The sequence below is a fragment of the Oncorhynchus masou genome, chromosome 15 (assembly GCF_036934945.1).
Source record: "Oncorhynchus masou masou isolate Uvic2021 chromosome 15, UVic_Omas_1.1, whole genome shotgun sequence".
Taxonomy (NCBI): domain Eukaryota; kingdom Metazoa; phylum Chordata; class Actinopteri; order Salmoniformes; family Salmonidae; genus Oncorhynchus; species Oncorhynchus masou.
In genome coordinates, this window is record NC_088226.1 from 38,355,143 (window position 1) to 38,379,564 (window position 24,422).

Below are 24,422 nucleotides of genomic sequence, written 5' to 3' on the forward strand. Positions count from 1 at the left end.
TCCGTAAGGCTATCAAACAAGCTAAGCGTCAGTACAGAGACAAAGTAGAATCTCAATTCAACGGCTCAGACACAAGAGGCATGTGGCAGGGTCTACAGTCAATCACGGACTACAGGAAGAAATCCAGCCCAGTCACGGACCAGGATGTCTTGCTCCCAGGCAGACTAAATAACTTTTTTGCCCGCTTTGAGGACAATACAGTGCCACTGACACGGCCTGCAACGGAAACATGCGGTCTCTCCTTCATTGCAGCCGAGGTGAGTAAAACATTTAAACGTGTTAACCCTCGCAAGGCTGCAGGCCCAGACGGCATCCCCAGCCGCGCCCTCAGAGCATGCGCAGACCAGCTGGCTGGTGTGTTTACGGACATATTCAATCAATCCCTATACCAGTCTGCTGTTCCCACACATGCTTCAAGAGGGCCACCATTGTTCCTGTTCCCAAGAAAGCTAAGGTAACTGAGCTAAACGACTACCGCCCCGTAGCACTCACTTCCGTCATCATGAAGTGCTTTGAGAGACTAGTCAAGGACCATATCACCTCCACCCTACCTGACACCCTAGACCCACTCCAATTTGCTTACCGCCCAAATAGGTCCACAGACGATGCAATCTCAACCACACTGCACACTGCCCTAACCCATCTGGACAAGAGGAATACCTATGTGAGAATGCTGTTCATCGACTACAGCTCGGCATTCAACACCATAGTACCCTCCAAGCTCGTCATCAAGCTCGAGACCCTGGGTCTCGATCCCGCACCTGTGCAACTGGGTACTGGACTTCCTGACGGGCCGCCCCCAGGTGGTGAGGGTAGGTAACAACATCTCCTCCCCGCTGATCCTCAACACTGGGGCCCCACAAGGGTGCGTTCTGAGCCCTCTCCTGTACTCCCTGTTCACCCACGACTGCGTGGCCACGCACGCCTCCAACTCAATCATCAAGTTTGCGGACGACACAACAGTGGTAGGCTTGATTACCAACAACGACGAGACGGCCTACAGGGAGGAGGTGAGGGCCCTCGGAGTGTGGTGTCAGGAAAATAACCTCACACTCAACGTCAACAAAACTAAGGAGATGATTGTGGACTTCAGGAAACAGCAGAGGGAACACCCCCTATCCACATCGATGGAACAGTAGTGGAGAGAGCAGCAAGTTTTAAGTTCCTCGGCATACACATCACAGACAAACTGAATTGGTCCACTCACACAGACAGCATCGTGAAGAAGGCGCAGCAGCGCCTCTTCAACCTCAGGAGGCTGAAGAAATTCGGCTTGTCACCAAAAGCACTCACAAACTTCTACAGATGCACAATCGAGAGCATCCTGGCGGGCTGTATCACCGCCTGGTACGGCAACTGCTCCGCCCTCAACCGTAAGGCTCTCCAGAGGGTAGTGAGGTCTGCACAACACATCACCGGGGGCAAACTACCTGCCCTCCAGGACACCTACACCACCCGATGTTACAGGAAGGCCATAAAGATCATCAAGGACATCAACCACCCGAGCCACTGCCTGTTCACCCCGCTATCATCCAGAAGGCGAGGTCAGTACAGGTGCATCAAAGCTGGGACCGAGAGACTGAAAAACAGCTTTCATCTCAAGGCCATCAGACTGTTAAACAGCCACCACTAACATTGAGTGGCTGCTGCCAACACACTGACACTGACTCAACTCCAAGCACTTTAATATTGGGAATTGATGGGAAATGATGTAAATATATCACTAGACACTTTAAACAATGCTACCTTATATAATGTTACTTACCCTACATTATTCATCTCATATGCATACGTTTATACTGTACTCTATATCATCGACTGCATCCTTATGTAATACATGTATCACTAGCCACTTTAACTATGCCACTTTGTTTACATACTCATCTCATATGTATATACTGTACTCGATACCATCTACTGTATCTTGCCTATGCTGCTCTGTACCATCACTCATTCATATATCCTTATGTACATATTCTTTATCCCCTTACACTGTGTATAAGACAGTAGTTTAGGAATTGTTAGTTAGATTACTTGTTGGTTATTACTGCATTGTCGGAACTAGAAGCACAAGCATTTCGCTACACTCGCATTAACATCTGCTAACCATGTGTATGTGACAAATAAATTTTGATTTGATTTGATTTGCTAGCTCTGGGATTGGCAAATTTGCTAGGGTGGGGGACACAAAATCTGAATTCACGAGGGGCCACAGATGCTCGTGCGTCTGGGGACTCACATGGCAACCCCCATCACATTGTGGACAAAACATTTTAGCAGCCCCCTTCTTAACAGCGCAGAGACATTTAAAAAGTATGTAGTTTAAAGCAGTTTAAAGCAGGTTTGCTGCAATTCTACAAATTTTGCCATGGGGTGGAGAGAAGATTTTGCAATTTTATAACTCATTTCATGCAATTCTACTCATTTTGCCATTGGACGGCTGTATCACAGCCTGTATCACAACCGATCGTGATTGGGAGTCCCCTAGGGCGGCGCACAATTGTCCCAGGTTGTCCGGGTTTGGCCGGTGTAGGCCGTCATTGTAAATAAAATAAAATTCTTAACTGACTTGCCTAGTTAAATAAAGGTTCAATTAAAAATTATATATAAAAATTTCCATCAGTGACTGACGTAAGAGAAAAATTGCTCATTCATGACCATGTGTATTCATGACTTGTGTATTCTAATATTCTAACTTGGAACAGTAAGTTCAGACCCAGACTGAGTAAAACATTTAAAAAATAATAAACAATTAAGTCACTCAAATATATATAAATCACTGAAATATTTATAAATCACTGAAATAGATAAGTCACTGAAAAATACAGTATATATATATATATATATATATAAATAAATAAATACACTCAAAATATACAGTATATATATATATATATATATAAATATAAAAGTCACCCAGGTTTATCTCACTGGTCATCCCCAAAGCCAACACCTCCTTTAGCCATCTTTCCTTCCAGTTTTCTGCTGCCAATGACTGGAACGAATTGCAAAAATCGACTTGTATCTCCATCACGAACTTAAAACATCAGCTATTTGAGCAACTAATCGATCGCTGCAGCTGTACACAGCCCATCTGAAAATAGCCCATCCAATCTTCCTACCTCATTTCCATATTGTTTTCATTTACTTTTTTGCTCTTTTGCACACCAGTATGTCCACTTGCACATCATCATCTGCACATCTATCACTCGTGTTAATTTGCTAAATTGTAATTACTTCGCTACTATGGCCTATTTATTGCCTTACCTCCTCACGCCATTTGCACACACTGTACATAGACATTTTTTATTTTGTGATATTGACTGTACGTTTGTTTATTCAATGTGTAACTCTGTGATGTTGTTTGTGTCGCACTGCTTTGCTTTATCTTGGCCAGGTCGCAGTTGTAAATGAGAACTTGTTCTCAACTGGCCTACCTGGCTAAATAAAGGTGAAAAGAATAATATATAGATATATATACACACACAAAATTTAAGTCGGAAGTTTACATATACTTAGGTTGGAGTCATTAAAACTCGTTTTTTAACCAGTCCACACATTTCTTGCTAACAAACTATAGTTTTGGAAAGTCGGTTAGGACATCTACTTCGTGCATGACACAAGTCCTTTTTCCAACAATTGTTTACAGACAGATTATTTCACTTATCACAATTCCAGTGGGTCAGAAGTTTACATATGCTAACTTGAAATGTGCCTTTAAGCAGCTTGGAAAATTCCAGAAAATGTCATGGAAGCTTCTGATTGACTCAAATGATGTCAATTAGCCTATTGGAGGTGTACTTGGGGCGGCAGGGTCGCCTAGTGGTTAGAGCGTTGGACTAGTAACTGGAAGGTTGCAAGTTCAAACCCCCAAGCTGACAAGGTACAAATCTGTCATTCTGCCCCTGAACAGGCAGTTAACCCACTGTTCCTAGGCCGTCATTGAAAATAAGAATTTGTTCTTAACTGACTTGCCTAGTTAAATAAAGGTAAAATAAAAAATAAAAAACCTGTGGATATATTTCAAGGCCTACCTTAAAACTCGGTGCGTCTTTGCTTGACATCATGGGAAAATCAAAAGAAATCAGCCAAGACCTCAGAAAAACATTAGTAGACCTCCGCGTTGATAACGCGCGTTCTGTCTCCTAGACGTTAACGTACTGTGGTGCAAAAAGTGCAAATCAATCCCAGAACAACAGCAAAGGACCTTGTGAAGATGCTGAAGGAAACAGGTACAAAAGTATCTATATCCACAGTAAAAGAAGTCCTATATCGAAATAACCTGAAAGGCCGTTCAGCAAGGAAGAAGCCACTGCTCAAAAACCGCCATAAAAAAAGTTGTGACAAAATGGCTTAAGGACAACAAAGTCAAGGTATTGGAGTGGCCATCACAAAGCCCTGACCTCAATTCTATAGAAAATGTGGGCAGAAATGAAAGTGTGTGCGAGCATGGAGGCCTACAAACCGGACTCAGTTACACCAGATCTGGCAGGAGGAATTGGCCAAAATTCACCCAACTTATTGTGGGAAGCTTATGGAAGGCTACCTGAAACGTTTGACCCAAGTTAAACAATTTAAAGGCAATGCTACCAAATGAGTGTATGTAAACTTCTGACCCACTGGGAATGTGATAAAAGAAATAAGAGCTCTCTGCTATTATTCTGACATTTCAAATTCTTAAAATAAAGTGGTGATCCTAACTGACCTAAGACAGGGAATTTTTATTTTAGGAATTGTGAAAAACTGAGTTTAAATGTAATTGGCTAAGGTGTATGTGAACTTCAGACAACAAATGTATGTGTGTGTATGTATATATATATATATATATATATATATATTTTTTTTTTTTTGTGTGCGTTTTCCTAGGGCCTTCAAAAGTGGGACCTGCCAGTTTCCCATCCCTGGCATATCTTATTCTTCAAACATCGAATAGGCTAACTTCTCACCAGAATGAGGCTGTGATTTGGGAGGTTCAGCTCCGTCTCAGCCTTCAGTAGGGCCCTCTTTTTTTAGCCAGATCTGAAAAAAAAGTGCCCACCAGGGTTCCACATAGGCCTAGAGCCCTGCCTGTGTGTGCGCTTTTGCTGTTCACGCCTTTGGTGATGATGAGATGGAGATTGTGGCCAAAGCAATTTAGCCAGAGCCAGTTTAGTTGCTTCACTGCAGCCACAATGTTGTCTCGTTGTCTGTGGTGATACAACAGTTTATTTTCATCAAGGGCCCAGTCTAGCCATCCCGAACGTAGGGCTTTGGCCAGGTTGTTGGCTGTGTGGGATTCTGGCATGTAGGTTGTTTCTTATCAGCGGGTTTCACTGGCAGGCACATGTAAAGACTCATATTTAAAATTTGACCAATGTTCCCTCTAAGCTGCGCGCAGTAGCCCGCGATTGCCATGCTTGCGTACCTGTTCGTTAACACTAACAATGTTACCCTTTATTGTGGCAATTGTGATTGAATCAACACAATATTAGCCACTTTCAATGCAACATACAGAAACAAAAACAAACTATGCAAGAGATTTTGTTGTAGGCAGAACGCATCGGAGTAGGATTCTATTGCACAAGACTCAACACAGACTGGTGTGGCATAACCAATCAGAGCTGCAGTAGGCTTATATTCAAATAGACTATTGCCATATATGGATATGTGCCATTTACTTTGAACTGGACTGTGTTTACAGCTGTGGTCGTGAGTAGATGCGCTTGTTTTGAGATCAAAGCAAGAGCTGCATGTAGCCACGTGGGCACATTTTGTTCATGTTCTTTGCTATTTAGTGAGTTATTAGCCCAGTTATAGATAATTTGTAGTCAGCAATAGGGGATTGATTGCTTCCTACAAGAGCACAAAACATGTACATTTCCTTGAAATTGCTTTGAAAAGCGAGTCAGGTAAAGAGGGTTTTTATTTTTGTCTTAAAGGGGCGGTGTTGTATTTTGAGACATTTATTGGTGTCTGCAAACATGTTAGTCCAAGTCATCTGGTTCTCCATCGTCGTTAAATTTGAAACCAAAATGTACCCAAAGATGGGATGTTACTTTTTGTTTTTGCTACGAGAGCCAAAACATTTTCACCTCACTCCTCCGATCTACTGGAGCAATATTAAGGCCAGAGGTGAAGTGCAGTGGACACACCCACCCTATAGAATATAGGTACTAACTATAGTTCCACCTGGTCCTCACTTCTCACCCCACCCCCTCCATTCTTCAATGAAATGAATTGACCTTCAAAGATGTTCTCCTATCCGCACCTAGCCCCTGAGCATATAGCGGATTTGATGATTGTGGCACATCAAAAGATAGTTGGAAAAAGGAGGAAACATATACAGCTTGATAGACACACTAAGTGTCTGTGCAAGTTTGTGCTTTCATGTATACATGTGTGTGTCGTACCAACGAGGTCAGCGGGACCCATGCCCAGGTTCTCTCCTCGGATGGTGACCTTGGTCCATGAGGTGCCCTCGTTGGGCGAGATGCCCGTGACCAGTGGGGGCTGGCGGACACGAGACATGGTCGGTCACTCTGATCGTCACGCGTGTGCAGGAACACAGGAAGAATCAGTCAGCAACCTGTGAACATGCCAAGGGGCAGCGGGAGGAGAGGACAATAATGGCTATTAACACGGAGATGAGGAGAGAGAGACAGTTGTAATGTACAGTTACAATGCATTATTACTTTTTCATGTCTTTATTATTATAAGACATTTAATTCATCTAAAAAAAGGTTTCTAAGAGTTTAAGTAGGAAGGCTACAACTTCTACACACACAGGAGGACATGAAGGTGCTGGTAGGAGCTCCAAGTCGGAGACCAGATTGAGGGAGAAAAAAGGGGGAGGAAAGGAAGAATGTGAACCTCGGAGAGAAGAATAAATAAACGTGTTCGCCCTCATCGATTCCACATAACCTACTCAATGTGTGTATGAGACTGTATAGCTAGGCCTAGCCTAATACCTAGAGGTACGTGTAATGTGTATGTAATAATGGGGGAGAACATAGACAGTAAAAAACCAATCACCTGTGTAGATGATATGCCAATGTGGAAGAGAAATGACACAGGCCAGATAAAATTCTGGAAGAAATGTGCAACTATTAGCCTAAGCCTATCAAAAAGGAGGAAAACAGGATAGATGTGTTATGAATGGATGTGAGAATATCTAAAAAAGCCAGTATGAGGGGTTTTCACATTTTTGCTAACACGTGTGGCAATAAATTGCTGCCATGTCCGGTTGAAAACCGAACTGCTTTGCAAACACTAAATCCAAAACACGTTCCCCACAAACAAGGCAGGAATTCACACGGAACAGAGCCGACAAGCAACCAGGGGTGACGCAGCAGATTTGTGGCAACATCATCTCAGAGCATACGTGTAGACTTGTTGAACAAATCTTTCTATACACTTTAGTAAAGTTAAGAGCTTGTTGCGTAAAGAGATGGGGGTCTGTTAACTCAAATAAAGAATAGGAATATTTGTCACATGCTTCGTAAAAAAACAGGTGTAGACAAATAGTGAAATGCTTACGTGTACTTTTCCAACAATGCAGAGTTGAAGATGAAAAACAAATACGGAAAACTTTTATATAAATAGTAACAAAGAATAAATACACAGTGAATACGAATAACAATAATGAGTAATAACATGGCTGTATACAGGAAGTACCAGTACCAAGTCGATGTGCAGGGGTACGAGGGAATTGAAGTGCCTTCAGAAAGTTAATGTAGTGGATCACATATCTGTGTCCCCATGTTAAAACCTTTTGGGTACAAAAAAAATAGCATAAATCTAAGTAGCCAATCCTTCGGAGCATTTAATTGATTATTGACTGACGAGGTTGAGGTTAGGGAGGGAGCGAAGACAGAGCAATACTCTAAAACCCCTTTGAAAAGCAGTGTCCTTCCGTGACTTATTCCACATGTTGCTGTTTTAAAGCCTGAATTTTTTTTCTCTCACCCATGTACACACGTTACCCCATAATGCATTGTTTCCCAAACTCAGTCTTCGGGGCCCCAAGAGGTGCACATTTACGTTTTTGCCCTAACACTACACAGCTAATGCAAATGATCAAACCCTGATAATTAGTTGATTATTTGAATCATTGGTGTAGTGATAGGGCATTAAAAAACACTTTAAAAAAAAAAAAAAATGTGCACCGAGTTTGGAAACCCTGCCATAACGACTAAGTGCAAACACATTTTTAGAAATTTTAGCAAATTTATTGAAAAGGAAGTACAGAAATATCAGTTTATTGGACAGTACATAAGTACTCACACCCCCGAGTCAATACACGCTAGAATCACCTTTGGCAGCTGCGAGTCTTTCTGGTTAAGTCTAAGAGCTTTGCACACCTGGATTGTAAAAAAAAAATATTATTCAAGTTCTGTCAACCCACTCAACTACGGCCCCATCAATGTAGTCCACAATCATCTCCTTTGTCTTGCTGACATTGAAGGAGATGCTGTTGCCCTGGTCCACACTGCCAGGTCTCTGACCTTGCTATAGGCTGCCTCATCGTAATCCGTGATCAGACCTACCACCGTCGTGTCGTCAGCAAACTTGATGAGGGTGTTGGGAGTCATGCGCGGCCACGCAGTCATGGGTGAACACTGAGTACAGGAGGGGACTAGGCACACACCCTTGACTCAAAGGGGATGTAACTTAAGTAGCATAACCCCCGCTGTCTTGTGCTTGTCAGAGGAAATCTAGGAGCAGGGGCATCTGACATGGAGAAGATAAGAGGTTAACAAGCCTTAAACAAGCCCCTCATCTGTCATTCATCTAGCCCATATGTTTAGGGTGGGAGTCAGAGTGGAGGGGGAATGTGTGTCTTCTTCTGCATAAAATGTCTACGACTGTTGTGTTACCTCAACAGGAGTGATTCTATCCCTGTCTTGGGAATACGTGTGAAGACACACACACACACGAGGCTGGGCAGAATGACAGCTCTGCTCGGTTGCGTGCGAGGGGCCGAGCTGGCGATGTGTGGTCTGTGTGTATGCGAGAGAGCATGTGGAGGGATCTGTGCTGCGGAGCGGTCTGGGTAGTGTGTGTGTGTGTGTGTGTGTGTGTGTGTGTGTGTGTGTGTGTGTGTGTGTGTGTGTGTGTGTGTGTGTGTGTGTGTGTGTGTATATATATATATGTGTGTGGTCTGGGTGTGTGGTCTCTGGCTCGGGCCTGGGGAGAGCCTGTTGACGGCTGGGATGAGAAAAGAGCTGCTGTGTTTACTTTACTCTGGGGGCCATGCATGGACATGGGAACACAGCCCAAACCCCTCCGCTCTGTAATACACACACACACCCGTCACTGGAAGTAAGGGGTCTAAGTCCGAACCATGAAAAACGTCCCCAGACCATTATTCCTCCTCCACCAAACTTTACATACGGCACTTTGTATTGGGTGCAGGAAGTGTTCTCCTGGCATCTGCCAAATCCAGATTTGTCCGTCGGACTGCCAGATGGTGAAGCGCGATTCATCACTCCAGAGAACGTGTTTCCACTGCTTCAATTTCCAATGGCGGCGAGATGTAAACAACTCCAGCAGACGCTTGGCATTGCACATGGTGATCTTAGGCTTGTGTGCGGCAGCTCGGCCATGGAAACCCATTTCCTGAAGCTACAGACAAACAGTTATTGTGCTGACGTTGCTTCCAGAGGCAGTTCGGAACTCGGTAGTGAGTGTTGCAAACGAGAATAGACGACTTCTACATGCTACGGGCTTGAGTACTGGGCAGTCCCGTTCTGTGAGCTTGTATGGCATACCATTTCGCGGCTGAGACATTGTTGCTCCTAGACGTTTCCACTTCACAATAGCAGCACTTACAGTTGACCAGTGCAGCTCTAGCAGGGAAGAAATGTAACAAACTGCCTTGCTGGAAAGGTGACATCCTATGATGACGCCAAATTGAAAGTCACTGAGCTCTTCAGTAAGGCCTTTCTACTGCCAATGCTTGTCTATTGAAATTGCATGGCTGTGTGCTCGATTTTATACACCTGTCAGCAAAGAGTGTGGCTGAAATAGCTGAATCCACTAATTTGAAGGGGTGACATACTTTTGTATATATAGTGAATTTACATGACTGTTTATTTATTTGACAAAAATGCTCTAGGGGGCATTACAGGACCCTATTTTGACTTGTGGCAGCAGCCTACAATGAGAATCACCGAGAAGCCAAGGTAGGCTTCCCAAGTACACAGCACAGTTATAACAGTTCACTTAAAGTCATATACAGTACCAGTCAAAAGTTTGGACACACCTACTCATGCAACAGTTTCTTTATTTTTTACTATTTTCTACATGGCAAAATAATAGTGAAGACATCAAAACTATGAAATAACACATATGGAATAACATAGTAACCAAAAGTGTTAAACAAATCAAAATATATTTTATATTTGAGATTTTTCAAAGTAGCCACAGTTAGCCTTTATAACAGCTTTGCACACTTGGCATTCTCTCAACCAGCTTCAAGACATAGTCATCTGGAATGCATTTAAATTAACAGGTGTGCCTTGTTAAAAGTTAATTTGTGGAATTTCTTTCCTTCTTAACGCGTTTGAGCCAATCAGTTGTTTTGTGACAAGGTAGGGGTGGTATACAGAAGATAGCCCTATTTAGTAAGATACCAAGTCCATATTTTGGCAAGAACAGCTCAAATAAGCAAAGAGAAACGACAGTCCATCATTACTTTAAGACATGAAGGTCAGTCAACGCGGAACATTTCAAGAAAATTGAAAGTTTCTTCAAGTGCAGTCGCAAAAAACATCAAGAGCTATGATGAAACTGGCTCTCATGAGGACCGCCACAGGAAAGGAAGACCCAGAGTTACCTCTGCTGCAGAGGATACGTTCATTAGAGTTAACTGCACATCGGATTGCAGCCCAAATAAATGCTTCAACAACATCAAGTAACAGACACATCTCAACATCAACTGCTCAGAAGCGACCGCAAGAATCAGGCCATGGTCAAATTGCTGCAAATAAACTACTACTAAAAGGACACCGATAAGAAGAAGAGTCTTGCTTGGACCTAGACACACGAGCAATGGACATTAGACCAGTGGAAATATGTCTAGTCAGTCTAGTCTAGCCAGTCTAGTCTAGTCAGTCTAGTCTAGTCAGTCTAGTCAGTCCAAATTTGAGATTTTTGGTTTCAACTGCCGAGTCTTTGTGAGACGCAGAGTAGGTGAACGGATGATCTCTGCATGTGTGGTTCCCACCGTGAAGCATGGAGGAGGTGTGATGGTGTGAGGTGCTTTCCTGGTGACACAGTCTGCAATTTATTTAGAATTCAAGGCACACTTAACCAGCATGGCTACCACAGTGTTCTGCAGTGATACACTATCCCATCTGGTTTGTGCTTAGTGGGACTATCAATTGTTTTTCCAACAGAACAATGACCCAACACACCTCCAGGCTGTGTAAGGGCTATTTGAGTGCTGCATCAGATCACCTGGCCTCCACAATCACACGACCTAAACCCACTTGAGTTGGTTTGGGATGAGTTGGACGGCAGGGTGATGGAAAAGCAGCCAACAAGTGCTCAGCATGTGGGAACTCCTTCAAGACTGTTGGAAAAGCATTCCAGATGACGCTGGTTGAGAGAATGCTAAGAGTGTGCAAAGCTGTCATCAAGGCAAAGGGTGGCTACATTGAAGAATATAAAATATATTTTGATTTGTTTAACATTTTTTTGGTTACTACATGATTCTATATGTGTTATTTCAAAGTGTTGATGTCTTCACTATTATTCTACAATGTAGACAATGGTAAAAATAAAGAAAAACCCTTAAATGAGTAGGTGTGTCCAAACTTTTGACTGGTACTGTAAATGGCACTCTCGGCCAGTTTCTTCTGATCATTCTTGTTGTTAAATCCTGTGTTGTTTATCAAACATCTGCCTACTCATTGGCCACATGACTAGTGCTTAAGCATTCTCTCCCTCCCTTTCTCCCTCGCTTCCTCCCTTCCTGCTTACGTTCTAATTGGGCTAAAATGGCAGGTTTATTTTACTTGGAGAGGGACTTATAAACAAAGTGACTGCCCCTCCTCTATTTGGCAACTCTGTCACCCCATAACCTAGGACTGAGCAACAGGACCAGAGCTAACAAGCTCAGGGAGAAAGGAGCTCTCTGGCTAGGCAAGACTGTAGCCTTGCGTTCCAAATGGCACCCTATTCCTAATATATTTTGACCAGAGCCCTATAGTTGTGCACTAGCCTATAGGGAGTTGGGTGCCATTTTAAACACAGCTGTAGAATGGGCTGAATATGAGGAATGGCTTGCTTCATAGGAAGTATACTGTATATTTATACTATAACAGATGAAAATCATATAAGCCTAGGCCCTAGGACATTTACTACAGCACACTTTAAACAATATATACCCCACACTTACAATGCCAGGACACTGTTCTGTTTCAGAAAGAGGCATATGGAAGCTACACAGATAGCACAATGTTCTGAGAACCATAGATTTCTTTATTGGAATTTCAGCATAACATTTCCTACAGGTTTCCTCAAGGTTCTATTTAAAGTAATGTTCTCAAATTGTTCTGAGAACGTTAAGAAACAACATTCTTCTGTGGGAATATCTATTTAAAGTCGTGTCTTTAGAACATTAAGAAAACTTTCCACAAAAACCACAAGAAAATAATTAGTAACGTTCAAAGGACATTCTAAGAATGTTATTTAAAAAAACATACATTCCATTCACAGCGTCAACAAAACTCTATCCATCTTCCATCTTTAAGTGTGTTCAGGTGTGTTGGCCGCACCCACTAATTTGCCACACTTGATCTTAATGATTGCTTGATTCCGTTCTCAAAATGTTAATAACGCCCCCCTGGAAAACTTTCAGGGAATCCCAGTAAAACGTTCTCGGAACCTCCCTGCAACCAAAAAAATGTAGGCTTCCAGAACAGGCAAATTTTAAATTCCGTTGTCATAACGTTTAAAGAACATTCAGTTTTACCGGTCAGGAAACTTATGGCTTCATTCCCAGAACCAAAGGAACACCAAAAACGTATGTTCCCACAATTTACAAGGCAGTGTGACTGATAATCAGTCTGTCATATTAGCCCCCCTCTGAGAGCCTGCAGGGTGCAGTGTGGGTTTTAGGGGTTTGGCTGATTTTCCCCTGCGGTTTAGGCTAATGCACTGGATAGAGGGGGGAGGAGGGGGGGGGTATTCACACGAAAAGGGGGTGACTGTACTTACTGCTCCCAAATGTAGCCCTAAAGTTGTTTATGTAGGTCATCTGTTCCTAAACTTTCGGACTTACAACTTCCAGCATGAGTCCCCCTCCTGCTACAGAAGGAATGAGTCACTGTGAGAAGGACCTGTGGCGTAGAGGGCATTTAGAGAGGGTGGAGGAGGGTCAGAGATGCATCCCCTTGGCTATCAGAGGGATATCCCTGCTGGAGACAGTACTGGGCTCTTCACAAACAAATCCTGATACTCGCTCACGTTACACACATAACTGTCCTGATCATTCTGAGCCAGATACTGGGTAGTGTAGAGGTCGCCTTTGCTCTGGTCTGAGCTCTATGCTTGTTCTCTTCTTCTCAGCTCCCCATGTGGGAGTGATTGACAGGTGAGAGGGGGTTAGGTTGAGTGTGTGTGTGTGTGTTATGTGTTATGGTCTGGGCTAGGGGCACAAAGGGACCCTTTCAGACATATCCGTCTGCCCCCCACACTGCCACCCCATCAGTGCTGCTACCACTAAGCCTCTCCCAGTACCCCACGCTAACACTCCAGTCAGCCCCCAACATTAAACAAACACCAGATTCCATCAAAGAGCACCCTCAGTCTGAATACACAGAGCTGGCCAAACATCATGGCCCTGGTATGACTGGCCCTGATCTCTGATCTGACAGACCAGCAATTTAAGAAACCATTCCTCACTCCAAACTCACACCAGAACTCATACAGACTGTTTTGAACTGACTCTCAGTTGCAGACTGGCAGGGCACAGAGAGAATGCTGCCAATAGTTTAACAGAGAGCATCAGTTAGGCTACACTCTGTCGGATTTGTGCATTAAAGGAAAAGGAATGTGATCAATTAAAGTTCAGAAGACTGAACTAGGCTAATACATTGGCACATTTGTGACTCGTTTCAGGAAACTAGGCGCATGTCGCGCGTCACTACTTCACAGGAGAGGCATTTGAATGTTTTTTGGGGGCAGCAATGCCATCTGGAACATGTGAACTTTCAGGTGCCTTAATAAACAAACTTGTATGTCATCTGTAAATACACATTTTAAATTACGAGCCTAGTTAGAATAGCCACGGAAATAGGAAGGAACCGCTATCCATGATTGGCTGAGATCATGGATGGGCAGGACATGCTGAGAGATGAGTTTGGATTGGTCTGTCATGTAGCACACTTCTGTCTACAACATAAGCTGCTCAGTATCTGTAGGCAATCATTTCAAATGTGTTTTTTATTTTTATTTAAAGATGCTCTCCACTATCTGGAGTTTTGAAACCAGTGTAATGTCCAGTGGAAGCAGAGTATGACAGCTAAGGAGAAAATTCTGGCGTTTGCATATTTGCAATCAGAGGGGATCGAAACGAGACCACACAAAAGGCTGTTGCATAAAACAGCTGTATCTGGGTTACATCTTCAAACTAAGGTCAACCATGGCATCCATGACAGAGAGGAAGAGGTGTTCATCTATGTATTCGGGTAAGAGATTCTAGCTCGCTACATTTTCAGATATTATACATTTCAAATTTTGTCAGAAAGTCATTTTTATTGCAAGTTAAAGCGTACTGTTAGCTAGCTAGCTAAAGTTACGTGTATGATCTGTGTAGGAATATTATTCGTATCTCAGAGCTATTTGCATTGCTAGTTATAGCCTAATGCTTGCTAGCTAGCTTGCTGTATCCTGTGCTAGCTAGCTAACATTGAACCTAGTTAGTTAGTTTTAGCTACCAGCAGATTCATGCATGGTAGTAACATTATGAGTTGGGATTATGGTTCATTGTTTAGCTAGCTAGCTACATGTCTAAACAAAAGACTCCACTATGTAAGTAACCATTTCACTGTACTATTTACACCTTCTGTATCCTGTGCATGTGACAAACTTTGATTTGATATAGTGTGTATTTACCAGAGACGGGAATGTGAAGAACAACATGACCTGCACCAAAGTCATATTAGGATATAACACCAGGCCTACGAGACAGTATCCAATTTCTAAAATTCTGCGGTAGAGTGCCCTGCTTTCATCACACACAACCATAAGCTATTTTCTGTAATTAGCTCACCATTAACTTGCAAATAATAATATTGTAAGTTTATTTTTCTGTAATAATGAATGCAAATTATCTAAAGTTAAGACAGGTGTCAGCTTATGACATGGTCATTATTTGAACCGGGTAGTCAGCTAGCTATCTAACATGCTAGAAACAAACCAAAACATTATTTAGAAAAGTTACTTTTAGTTGCCTGGTTTGCTGGATTGACATATACGAAATACATTTTTAAACGGGTGGGTTTATTGGGTGTTAAAATACACCGTTATGCTATTCTGGGGCACCGGGCTGCTGATGTCATGTAGCCTGTCGTTTTTGAGTTTATACATTTTCACAACGACAAGTTTGATGTCGGATGAAGAATGTTCATGATGTGACTGCGAAAACTGTCTACAGACATGTCGATAGACGTAGTATACATCGGGCTTTAGTCTTGAACTCTTTGATTGTTCAGTACAATACCGTACTCACTTTGTTCAACACCTGGCCTCACATGTGAACCCTTAAAGAGATGGGTGGGGCTAAGGCTTAAGAGGTGGTGAAGGATACTGAATGGATGTAGACAAAGAAGAGCTCTCCAGTAGGTATACCAAAACATTCAAGGGCCATTTTTTAAAAGAACGGTTACAAGTTCATCAAATTTCAATACCGATATTACTTTCCCATTGTTCCTCAACTGTAGTGTATGATATACCTTTTTCTATCTCTGAGTCTCTACTTTTATCCAATGTAAAAAAACACAATTTCAGGAGTCCTACCCTCACATCACACCCATTGGCTGTGCTGCTCATGCATTGAATCTGCTCCTCATGGACATCATGGCACTGAAAACAATGGATACACTCTATAAGAAAGCCAAGGAAATGGTTCGGTATGTGAAGGGTCATCAAGTTATAGCAGCAAGCTACCTCACCAAGCAAAGTGAGAAGAAGAAGAGCACCACATTGAAGCTGCCCAGCAACACCCATTGGGGTGGTGTGTCATCATGTTTGACAGTCTCCTGGAGGGGTAGGAGTCTCTCCAAGAAATGGCCATGTCACAGTCTGCCAATATGGACAGCACCATCAAGAGGATCCTCCTGGATGATGTATTTTGAGAGAGAGTGGTAAGCAGCCTGAAACTCCTGAAACCTAAAGCAGTAGCCATTGCACGGATTGAGGGAGACAATGTCATCCTGTCTGATGTTCAGACTCTGCTTGCAGATGTAAGAAAATAAATCTGTACTGCCCTGCCCACTTCACTGTTGCTCCAAGCAGAGGAAACTGCAGTTCTGAAATACATCAAAAAGCGTGAGGACCTCTGCCTTAAGCTCATACACGCCGCAGCGTACATGTTGGACCCCAAGTATGCTGGCAAGAGCATCCTGTCTGGTGCAGAGATCAACAAGGCCTATGGTGTCATCACCACCGTGTCTCGCCACCTTGGCCTGGATGAGGGCAAGGTTCTTGGCAGTCTGGCGAAGTACACTTCCAAGCAAGGGCTTTGGGATGGAGATGCAAAGTCATACCAATATATCTCATCAGCCACCTGGTGGAAGGGACTTTGTGGATCTGAGGCTCTTTCATCAGCCGTCTCAGAGCGTAACTGGTCCTTGTTTGGGAACACACACACCAAAGCAGGCAACAGGCTGACCAATACAAACATTGGTGGCCATCCGGGCAAATTTAGGCTTTTTGAGCCATACAACGAGCCATCCTCAACAAGGTTGGAAAGTGACAGTGAAGATAAGGCCTCAGTCTGATGTTCAAGACATGGACATTGAATAGGTTTTACAGAGAAGACATGGAAGCCTGAGAGGAAGACAACAAAAGCTTTAGCTTCCAGACTACCATATTACAGATGTTTGCTGAAAATGTTTTTGGGAGATGCGATGGATCATTGGGGATCATTTAATATTCCCTTTATTTTGTTGTTGAGTGAAATCATCCCATGTGAAAAGTCAAATCATTTAATTAAAAGTTCAATTCATAACTAAATCTGCAAAAACAAATCTACATTTAAAATGGTATTAATATTCATTTGCATATATTCCCATGGAAATTTTCCACCTCTGAATATTCCCCAAAATGTGCAACCCTAAAAGGCAGGCATAAGCTACGGATAATGAACACAATTGCATTTTATGGATGGCATTTCAATGCACAGATATATTATGAAGAGATCCAGAAGCCCATTGTCATGCCATCACTTCATGTTTCAGCATGATATTGCATGGCCCCATGTCACAAGGATCTGTACACAATTCCTGGAAGCTGAAAATGGCCCAGTTCTTCCATGGCCTGCATATTCATTAGATACAGTATGTCACCTATTGAACATGTTTGGGATGCTCTGGATCGACGTGTATGACAGCGTGTTCCAGTTCCCGCCAATATCCAGTACCGCCGCACAGCCATTGACGAGGAGTGGGACAACATTCCATAGGCCACAAACAACAGCATGATCAACTGTATGCGAAGGAGAAGTGTCGCGCTACAAGAGTCAAATGGTGGTCACACCAGATACTGACTGGTTTTCTGATCCACGCCCCTACCCATTTATAAAGTATCGGTGACCAACAGATCGAATCCCTGAGCTGACAAGGTAAAAAGTTGTTCTGTCCCTGAACAAGGCAGTTAACCCACTGTTTTATCATTGTAAATAAGAATTTGATCTTAACTGACGTGTCTAGTTAAATAAAAGATAAAATAAAATAGCAGTGGTATTCATATTTTTGAGCAGACAGACATTATTCGTTGTCAAATTCGTTGGCCAGTCAGCACTTCTCAGCCAACTGTAATACAGGACAGTAAGAGAGTAACCAATCCCAACGCAGTACAGTGAAAAGATCTAGGAGAGGACCAGAATGGAGAAATAAGGGGTCCGGCGTCCGGGTTTAGTTCCCTCTATCCCCTCTGTCACACTCTCTTCTCCCGTTTGTTGTCCTTTGGCAAGTTCTCTGTTTGTTGGTCTTAAATTGGACTTTTAAGATCTAACTTCTCCTCTCAGAATCCTGGCTAAATAAACCAAATTTGAAATGTGGGCACATGAATGCAGGCTGATGTTTATAGAGGGCTTAGGATGTGGAGACAGACATCCATAGAATGAGATTCCATGGGGAGTCAGGGTTTAAACCTTGGTAATGCCGTGTCACAAGTACAGTAACTAATATTTACATACAAAAACATGGCTCATGATGAGCGTGAGAACTGGGAACAAGGACTAGGGACCGATTACCAGGAAGTTTACTCAGAGCATGCGTGGAACAACTGGCAAGTGTCTTCAATTACATTTTCAACCTCTCCCAAACCGAGTCTGTAATACCTACATGTTTCAATCAGACCACCATAGTCCCTGTGCCCAAGAAAGCGAAGGTAACCTGCCTAACTGACTACCGTCGGTAGCCACCATGAAATGCTTTGAAAAGCTGGTCATGGCTCACATCAACACTATCATCCCGGAAACCCTAAACCCACTCCAATTCATGGGTCCTCAGGTCCTCAAAAGGTTATTAAGCTGCACCATCGAGAGCATCCTGACTGGTTGCATCACTGCCTGGTATGGCAACTGCTCGGCCTCCGACCAAAAGGCACTACAGAGGGTAGTGCGTACGGCCCAGTACATCACGTGGGCCAAGCTTCCTGCCATCCAGGACCTCTATACCCGGCAGTGTCAGAGGAAGGCCCAAAAAATTGTCAAAGACTCCAGTCACCAAAGTCATAGACTGTTCCCTCTGCTAGCGCAAGCGGTACCATAGTGGCAAGCAGTACCAGAGCACCAAGTCTAGGTCCAAAAGGCTCCTTAACAGCTTCTACCACCAAGCCATAAGACTGTTGAACAACTGATTAAATGGCCACCCGGACTATTTACATTGACACCACCCCACCCTTTTGTTTTTACACGGCTGCTACTCGCTGTTTATTATCTATGCATCTATGAAAATGGGCAGGGTATATGCACATGTTTAATTTAACCTTTATTTAACTAGGCAAGTCAGTTAAGAACAAATTCTTATTTACAATGACTGCCTACCCCGGCCAAACCCGGAAGACACGGGGCCAATTGTGCGCCGCCCTATGGGACTCCCAATCACGGCCGGGTGTGACAGCCTGGTTTCGAATCAGAAACTGTAGTGACAGTGCCTTAGACCACTGCGCCCCTTCGGGCAGTGCGTAGTATACTATTCTACAGTTTACTTAAGGACTCTTTAGTATGTACTCACTGTGGGAAAGGCGGGACGACAGGGGTGAGAGAGAAGTGCCACTCCAAAAACATTGCCCGCATCAACCTTTCACCCCCGCTGTGACCGCTCTGGTTCAATCCACCCTAGCCTAACCCTATAGCAGGGTCTCCCAATGTCAGCCCACCCCCCACCCCCCCTGGGTGCACATTTTGGTTTTTGCCCTAGCACTACACAGCTGATTCAAATAATCCAAGCTTGATGATGAGTTGGTTATTGTAATCAGCTGTGTAGTGCTAGGGCAAAATGACCGAGTTTGGGAAACCCTTCCTTAAAGCAGAAACCACTGATGAGAAAGTGCCACAAAAATATAACCCGCCACTGCATTCCACCAAAACAAACAAGCAGGGGCCAGCCGGGCCACCCAACATTTTCAATTAGAGCCAGAGAGAGGGCAGGAAACAGCCCTGTGTCCCCTGCAGGGAGATGGGTGGAAGTCAGAGGTGAGGCGAGGGGTCTTCAAGGCTCCAACCAGAGAGAGGCTCAGCGACAGCTTAGCACTAATTTCCTGTGATATCATTGTGTGATAAATACACAGCATACATACACACATGGTGGAAAAAGTTGCAGAAAATGTAATTTAAAAAAATATTTAGTAATTTAAAGAATCCCTCAAAATAATACAGTAGGCCTTATTGATATAGGCTTGCACACCCACACTAAAATATTTCCAGTAAAACGTACAGCAATTTACTGGCAGCAATTGGCCAGAATGTTACTGAAATGTATTGTAATCCATTTTAGGATAATCCATTTTACAGTGCCAAAAATGTTACGGTAACCTAATTTATAGTACATTACTGGAATTACCCATGCTGCGGCATATTACCCAGTGTTCTTTGCAAGTTTTCATTTTTCACATTTACATAGAAATGTTGGTAATTTAGTAGGCGCTCATGTCCTTAGCAACTTAGTCAGTGCAATCAACCAAGGTTGATAAAACATGTAAAAAAAAAAAAAAACATTACAGTCAGTCAGTGTTTTCCAATAAGGCCGGCTGTCGGCTAATCAGAAGGTTACTGACTCATTTTAAGTCAGCTACATTTTCTACTTTCTACTACTTTTCCTTTAAAAAGTTTCAAATTGCTAGTCCGTCAAGCCTTCTCCTGCTAGAATGAATCATATGCATCTTCTAGTGATCTATTGATGGAATAGGCACCTATCAGTCAAAGTGAGTGATGACAGTGAGCGAATTACAGCAAAAATCCAAAATAAGCCCAATGCGTTTCTATGTGCTTACTTTGGATTTAAACTTGTCAACTGCCTTCCCGCCTTTGGGACAACGACTCCCTTTGTTAGGAAAGAGACATTAGCATTTTGTCATTATATACAGATCTCTCATTGCTTTTTTTTTTTTAACGATGAGTCGAAATCCACAACTTAGCCTAATTATTGTTTTCAGACACATTTGTTTATTTCCTTTTGCGTGTTTCACATAGCCAGCCACGCAGAGTCGTGTCGCATAGTAGGGTATTTACTCTGCATTGGTTGACAATCATGTGATCAATCCATAAGGGCATACACAAAATGCAAGAATAACAGATCCTTTAATAAAAGCACAGAGAGGGGGAAACACTGAGAAGTACCTAAATTACTGTTAGTCTTCATTTTCCAGTTGTTGTTTAACATACTGTATTCCTAGGTGTGATAACAGCAGAGGGCTTAAGTTTCATTAAGCGTGTGATACCTTAAGCCGTAGAGAAGGAAGGTTCAAAGCTGCCTGTTCAGTCTCGCTCTCCTTGCCCACTGCTCCACCTGAAACAGCACACCAGTGTGCAGTATTTGAGGATACACACACACACATCAACATCTATGCTCTGACCTTTCACCATGACCTGACACACAAAAAAAATATAAATTAAAGACAGCGCTTGCTTATCTGCAACACTACATCATTTTGGTGATGTCAAAGATTAAAAATCATACAAGAAGCTGACACAAAATGTAGGCTATTGCAAAGACTCATTTAGATCAAAAGTCTGATAAAGCAATGGGAAAAAATGTGGGGACTGAAGCACTAAGGTAACAATCATCTGCATAGTTTCAAGGCACTGACCTTATAACAACAATATGCTGCTGTGGTGCAATTCCATGGTAACAAAATTATGCTTAGACTCTAAATGTAAGCCAAACAAAAACCATTGACTTAAAAGTTTAACAAACCATGAAACTGTATGAACAAGGACAAATTTGAACAATTTCCACAGAAAATGTTACAAAACCAAATTTAGTAAAGTTATATCAACGCTGAATCAATGTCTCGGAAGAACACATAATTAATTTGCATTCCGCAAAACATTAGCATAATAGGCCTATAAGTTTACTGTGACACCAAAAACACCTCATTTCTAAATGAGATTTTAGGATGGCTAGCTGAAGCTGAATATTCCCCTAAAAATGATCATGCGCCAAAACTCAGAGCGCAAAACCAGGCAGGATTTATGCTTTGATTAAAACAATATACAATTAATGCTAATAGTTTGTTAACAGCATCTGCGCTTATTCAAAAAGATCTAAATGCATATTACCATGAAACTGATTGTGATAAATCAAGTGATTGACATGGAGATGCAGTTTGAACGTTTCACCGGTAAAACGTGAAGAATTATCACTCACAACTGACAGTGATGATGGCCTATTTTGTAATAAGTTGGTGTTGAGGATATTAGAAATATAACCTTTTCTTTAGAGGATATGGCATAGGCAGACATCGCAATTGGTGGATGCATTTTATGCATATTCTATAATGATAGGCTGGCTATTCAATTGGCTAAATATGTTGGTACAAACTTTGATTACCTTTAAAAAGGAAAATTATTACGATCCCTCACCTACAAAAATAGCACTACACCACTGCCCATTGTGGAGTTGAGTTTAGTCGGCTACCATCAATCAAATAAAACAAGAGGCAAAGGCTATTAGTTTGACAGGCCATGGTTTCCATTATATCCTACAGAACTCCTCTACATCTGCGTCGTCATATTTACACATATAAACACCGTATATATAAACACCGGCCTTACACAGGCCAAGCCCTGCGCTACAGTACAGTAGTACCGAATAAACCAAGGAAAGCAGTAAGCAAGACCACATCGTTCATAAATATGTAATTCTCTTTGGCAAGACCGTCCCAGGTAGGAATGTAGATTCTGTGTGGTCAATGACCCATTGATGCGATACCTGTGCGCATGTCAAGAAAGGTGAGCAAGCGAGGTTGTTTTTTGGGGACATGTCAGTTGACACAGACAGCGCTAGCAGTAGTTAGCTAGCGCAACTAATAGTTAAAACATTTCTCAAGTGCGTTCGCTGCCAGACCAATATAATTACTTATACACATACTTAGACCATCAGACAAACATACATAGTAACGATATGAACAGTAAATTGGAAGTTGGAACTGTGTTAGCTGACTAACGTTAGTAGCATGCAGACTAGCTTTGATAACGGAAATGTAAACAATCATCGGAGAATTCTGCAAAGTGAGACGAACTAAGACCGTGAATCCAAACCAATGGTAAAATAAAGCTGTGTCACAATATTTTGTAAAATAGATAACATAGGGTAACTTACAATGTAGCTGTTTAATTAAATATTCCAGCTAACCTTTTCAGATATCAACTTTGTTTGCCACTTCCTGCAACGCCCAGTCGGTGATGATGTCATCACGCACTAACCTTTGCATCCCCCTCGGAGCATCAGAGCCATCAGCGCAAGAGCGCTTTTGAGTGTGTCAAGATCTGCAACTCTGCTAGGTTTTTCACGCTCAACAGTTTCCCATGTGTATCAAGAACTTAACACAACTATGCATCCCTGTGGAAATCTTTTGACACCTTGCACAACAATGCCCTGACGAATTTAGGCTGTTCTGCGGGAAAAAGGGGGTGCAAATCATTATTAGTAAGGTGTTCCTAATATTTTGTGTATGTGTGTGTGTGTGTGTGTGTGTGTGTGTGTGTGTGTGTGTGTGTGTGTGTGTGTGTACTGAACAAAAATATAAATAGTTCCTGTAAGGGAATCAGTCCAATATCAATAAATTCATTATGCCCGAATCGATGGATTTCACACAACTGGGCATGGGTGCAGCAATGGGTGAGTCCGGGAGGGTATAAGCCCACGGTACACTTGGGAGCCAGACCCAGCCAATCAGAATGTGTTTTTCCCCACAAAAGGGCTTTATTACAGACAGAAATATGCCTCAGCACATCCTCAGATGGTCCCACAGGTGAAGAAGCTGGATGTGGAGTTCCTGGGCTGTAGTGGTTATACATGGTCTGCGGTTGTGAGGCCAGTTGGAGGTACTGCCACATTCTCTAAAATGACATTGTGGCTTCTTATGGTAGAGAAACAAACATAACATTTTCTGGCAACAGCTCTGGTGGACATTCCTGCAGGCAGTTGTACGCTCCCTCAACTTGAGACATCTGTGGGATTGTGTTGTGTGACAAAACTGCACATTCTAGACTGGCCTTTTATTGTCCCCAGCACAAGGCGTACCTGTGTAATGATCATGCTGTCGAATCAGCTCTTTGATATGCCACAAGTGTCAGGTGTATGGTTTATCTTGGAAAATTATAAATTCTTACTAACAGGGATGTAAACAAATTTGTGCTCAACATTTTAGAGGAATAAGCTTTTGTATGTATGGACATTTTCTGGGATCTTTTATTTCAGCACATGAAACCATGTGACCAACACTTTACAAAGTACAGAGAGATCCTTGATGAAAACATTCTCCAGAGCGCTTGGGACCTCAGACTGGGGTGAAGGTTCACCTTCCAACAGGACAACGACCCTAAGCACACAGCCAAGACAATGCAGGAGTGGCTTAAGGACAAGTCTCTGAATGTCCTTGAGTGGCGCAGCCAGAGCTCAGACTTGAACCTGATCGAACATCTCTGGAGAGACCTGAAGTTCTGTGCAGCGACGCTCCCCATCCATCCTGACAGAGCTTGGAAG

General features: G+C 42.7%; 1 protein-coding gene across 5 annotated transcripts in view; it reads right to left on the minus strand.

Annotated features, from left to right (window-relative positions):
- The window catches only part of LOC135556226 (exocyst complex component 2-like), a 94,074-nt gene extending 70,937 nt beyond the window's left edge, over positions 1–23,137 (minus strand). For 2 of the 5 annotated variants that reach the window (XM_064989244.1, XM_064989240.1), the window contains exons 1-3: positions 23,037–23,130; positions 21,154–21,221; positions 6,390–6,565 (exon numbers count right to left, since the gene is read on the minus strand). In XM_064989244.1, the coding sequence (XP_064845316.1) occupies positions 6,390–6,507 (118 nt within the window). In that variant the 5' untranslated portion in view covers positions 6,508–6,565; positions 21,154–21,221; positions 23,037–23,130. Of the gene's footprint in view, positions 1–6,389; positions 6,566–21,153; positions 21,222–23,036 lie in introns of all 5 variants that reach the window. The other 3 variants (XM_064989241.1, XM_064989242.1, XM_064989243.1) reach the window with 3 other exon arrangements.
- Between the last annotated feature and the right edge of the window lie 1,285 nt (positions 23,138–24,422).